The sequence below is a fragment of the Nicotiana attenuata genome, unplaced genomic scaffold (assembly GCF_001879085.1).
Source record: "Nicotiana attenuata strain UT unplaced genomic scaffold, NIATTr2, whole genome shotgun sequence".
NCBI lineage: Eukaryota > Viridiplantae > Streptophyta > Magnoliopsida > Solanales > Solanaceae > Nicotiana > Nicotiana attenuata.
In genome coordinates, this window is record NW_017670266.1 from 1,053,770 (window position 1) to 1,057,496 (window position 3,727).

Here is a 3,727-nt window from a genome sequence, read left to right on the forward strand (position 1 = left end):
TATTCATAGAGAAGCTAGTGAAGTTCTCCTTATGAATGAGGTTGTTCAAGGATCTTGTTAATACTTTTGCAGCAAGAATAAAGAGAGAGGGAGATAAATGATCACCTTGCTTAAGCCTATGAGAAGAGGTGAAGAAGCCATGTCTAGTACCATTAATAATAATCGAGTACCAAACATTCGAGACCATTCTCCAAATCATATCAGACCATTCTTTACAGAACCCAATTTTTTTAAGGACAGTAATAAGGAAACCCCAAGATAACGTGTCATATGCTTTAGCCATGTCAAGTTTCATAACAGTATTTCCCCCTTTGTTTGGTTTTGAGATATCATGAATGATTTCCTGAGCTAGCACGACATTTTCCGTGACTAGTCTCCCAGAGACAAAACCACTTTGGTTTTCAGAGATGAGCTTAGAAAGAAGAGGGTTTAATCTTCTGGATAAAAGTTTAGATATGATCTTGCTAGTGTAGTTGCACCAAACTAATGGGTCTGAGTTCTTCAAATCTGGACGGAGATTCCACCTTAGGGATAAGGGCATTGCAGGTGTGTGAGTAAAATTTAGTGAGGTTATTCCCTTTAAATAAATCCCTGACAATCTCAATGATGTCCTGCTTGATGATATCCCATGTAGCCTGAAAAAATTTCCTATTAAAGCCATCAGGTCCAGCAGAACTTTCAATGCTCATACTGAAAACAGTATCTTTGATTTCCTCTTCTAAAGGCATGATAGTCAACCTTTCATTGTTTTCCTCTGTAGTAAGGTTAGGGATGCAATTCAGCATATCATTGCTCACACTAGGCTGCTGGTTGAGATTGAAGAAACTCTTAAAGTGCTTGACAGCGGCCTTAGCAATTTTATCCTCTCCTTGTATCCACCTATCTCTATGATTCTTCATTCTGTGTAGTTGAAGTCTTCTTCTTCTGTCTCTCAGAATACTATGAAAATAGCTAGTGTTGCAGTCACCATCCTTGAACCAATTAATCTTAGCTTTCTGTTTCATCAAGGATTCTTGCATTCCCAGCCATCTAGCGTATTCAGCATAGCCTCTGTTTAGCTCTTCTCTTCCTTGCTCATTGTTATTTTGCATATCCATTTCTTCTAGGATTTGCACCTTAGCTTCCCAGGAACTTACTTGTTCATGAATGTCCCCTATGTTTTCCCTTGACCATTGACTGAGATGCTTAGCAAGAAGTTTCAGCTTACTTTTGAGCCTCCACATAGCATTACCTTGAATATTGGTATTCCAAATCTCCTGAACCATATCTAGAAAGACAGGTTGAGTGGTCCAGAAGTTGAGGAATCTGAAGTATTTGATGTGCTGATGTTGGTCGTTGTGACATTTCAAAAGAAGGGGTCTATGATCAGAACCATTCCTTACCAAATGCTTCACAGTGTTATTTTGGAAGTGTTGAGCCCATTGCTCATTGATCATAATCTTGTCCAGTCTCTTCCAAATTCTTTTGCTAGGTCTTCTATTGTTGCACCAAGTGTATCTTGGGCCAGTGAATCCAATGTCCATTAATCCACAAGATTCCATAGTGCTAATAAAATCCAGACTTCTGTATGCTCGATGAGGATTACCACCTAGTTTTTCAGTCGGATCCATGATAATGTTGAAGTCACCACCAATACACCAAGGGCCATCAATAGTGTTGTTCATGTTATGAATACTATCCCACAGATCTCTTTTTTCACTAGTAGTACATTTGGCATATACTGCTGTAATGAAGGTTCCTGAGTCTGCAACATTTTCTTTCATGTTGTGAGTAATATGTTGTTCACTGTTAACCAATACCTCAATGTGATCCAAGTAGTTCCAGAAGCACCAGATCTTACCATTGACATTAGCCTGGCAATGATGAAATCCTAAGAACCTTTTGTATCGATTAATCTTACTCATATCAACAAAGGGTTCAAAGATTGCCACAAAAACCACCTTGTTGATGTTGATAAGAAGTTTAAGTCTGTGAATAGCCTTCTTGAATCTCACCCCTCTTATGTTCCAGAAGATTGTACTAATCATTGGGTTGAGGGGGAGGGTTGTTGTTTGCTTCCTCTTCCTTTACCAGAAGGGGATGTGTTGTTTTTGTTTTGTTTTCCTGCTTTTTTGTTTCTGCTTCTTCCTCTGGACAGAGGTGATTCACTTTTGTCTATGGAGTTTGCAACAATCTCTGTGAGGTCTTTTTGTTTGCTTTTCTTCCTGTCATTCTTTCTGTTTCTACTTCTTCCTCTCGAATAGGAAATTCCATCTTCATTCTGATTTTGAGAATTAACCTCCTCTCCATCAGTCATGTTTTTTGATTCCATAGTGGTTTCTTCTTCCACACAGTTAGTGTGTCCTTGGTTGCAACATTCAGGCAGTTGGCATTGATTTATCCTGTGATCCCAGTTAAGATCAACACAAACATTTATGACTTTTTGGTTTTTGATCTCCGAGGGTAAGCTAGTTGACTGGACATCCTCAGATGTAGCCTCTGTGTATGTATTATTCTCTTGATTGTCTCCCTTGTGCTTGTTTTGATCACTGGCTTTTTCCTCACTGCTCTCTACCTCCTGCCCTGTACTCTTTGCTCTGATTTCCCTGGAGTCTTGAAGTTGGTTAGTAACCATAGTGGGTTCCCCCTCAGCTCCTCGCTCTTGAATTAGGACATTCTCTTTGTGGTTTCCTTCAGCCTTCGAGTCTACAATTTGAAGTGGAATTGCTAGGCTCTTGACTTGATAGTGTTTCCTAGTGTTCTTATCTCTAATAACAGGTTTGAATTTGACACTGCTCTTCTTTTTTGGCATTTTCTTTGTTTTTTTACTCTTTTTCTTCTTCCTTTTTGTTTCAGCATCAGTCGTTTGTTGTAGTATAGGGTTGTCTGTTTTCTATTTTATCTCTTCCTCCTCAATGTTTTTTGTTATTGTCTTCAGAGTCTGTTCACCCTCTGATGGTTCCTGATTCTGCATAGTATCAGTCTCTTTTTTCTCCAGCCTGTTGTTGTGTTCTTCTTCTTTACCAGCTGCTTTGTTCTTGGTTTGCTACTCCTTGGTTTTGTCTTGCACTTCCTCAGCCTTAGTAGCAATCTTCTTATCTAATGCCCTACATTCAATCACGTTGTGTCCCAGTTTTCTACAATGTTTACAATACTTAGGTATGCCCTCATATTCCAGTTTCTGAGTGTAACCATCTAATGGTGAATCCTCATATTCCTGGCCTATGAATACACTTTCCGGCAGAGGCTTAAGGAGATTAACTTCCACCCTTATTTTGGCCATACTTGGTCTAGTTCTTCTATGGGTAGCCGCATCTAGAACCAAAGGGGTTCTAACGGAACTGAGGATCTATTTAACATAGTGCCATGTGTGCATATGGAAAGACAGTCTCGGCAGTAATACCCATGCTGGGGCAACAGGGAGATCTTCCTTAGGTTTAAAATCAGGGGACCATTTTTGTAGCCACATTTTCCGACCATCAATTTCAATCACTCTTTTAAACCATACCGTTTTCCAGTCTTCCTCGTTGAATAGATCGATGAAGACATTGTAATTATCATAAACACCAATTCTGGCGGATCCTTTCAAAGTTATCAGCTCCTTAAACCTTGACCTAATTCTATCAATTTTGGGTCGAGGTTTAAGAAATCGACCAACAATTGTGTACTTACATTCTTCTGGCATTATGCCTTAATAGTCTTTAGCCTTGAATATCACTGCTGGCATTCCATTGTGAGTTGTATGCTT

The 3,727-nt window shown here is 39.3% G+C and overlaps 1 protein-coding gene across 1 annotated transcript; it reads right to left on the minus strand.

Annotated features, from left to right (window-relative positions):
• Positions 1–464: 464 nt before the first annotated feature.
• Positions 465–1,904, minus strand: LOC109236955. Its single transcript, XM_019403193.1, has one exon. The coding sequence runs from the start codon at positions 1,902–1,904 to the stop codon at positions 465–467; it is 1,440 nt and encodes a 479-aa protein (XP_019258738.1).
• Between the last annotated feature and the right edge of the window lie 1,823 nt (positions 1,905–3,727).

Excerpts from the sequence above, each read along its gene's own strand:
- LOC109236955 (XM_019403193.1), bottom strand. The coding sequence starts at position 1,904 with ATGAGTAAGATTAATCGATACAAAAGGTTCTTAGGATTTCATCATTGC.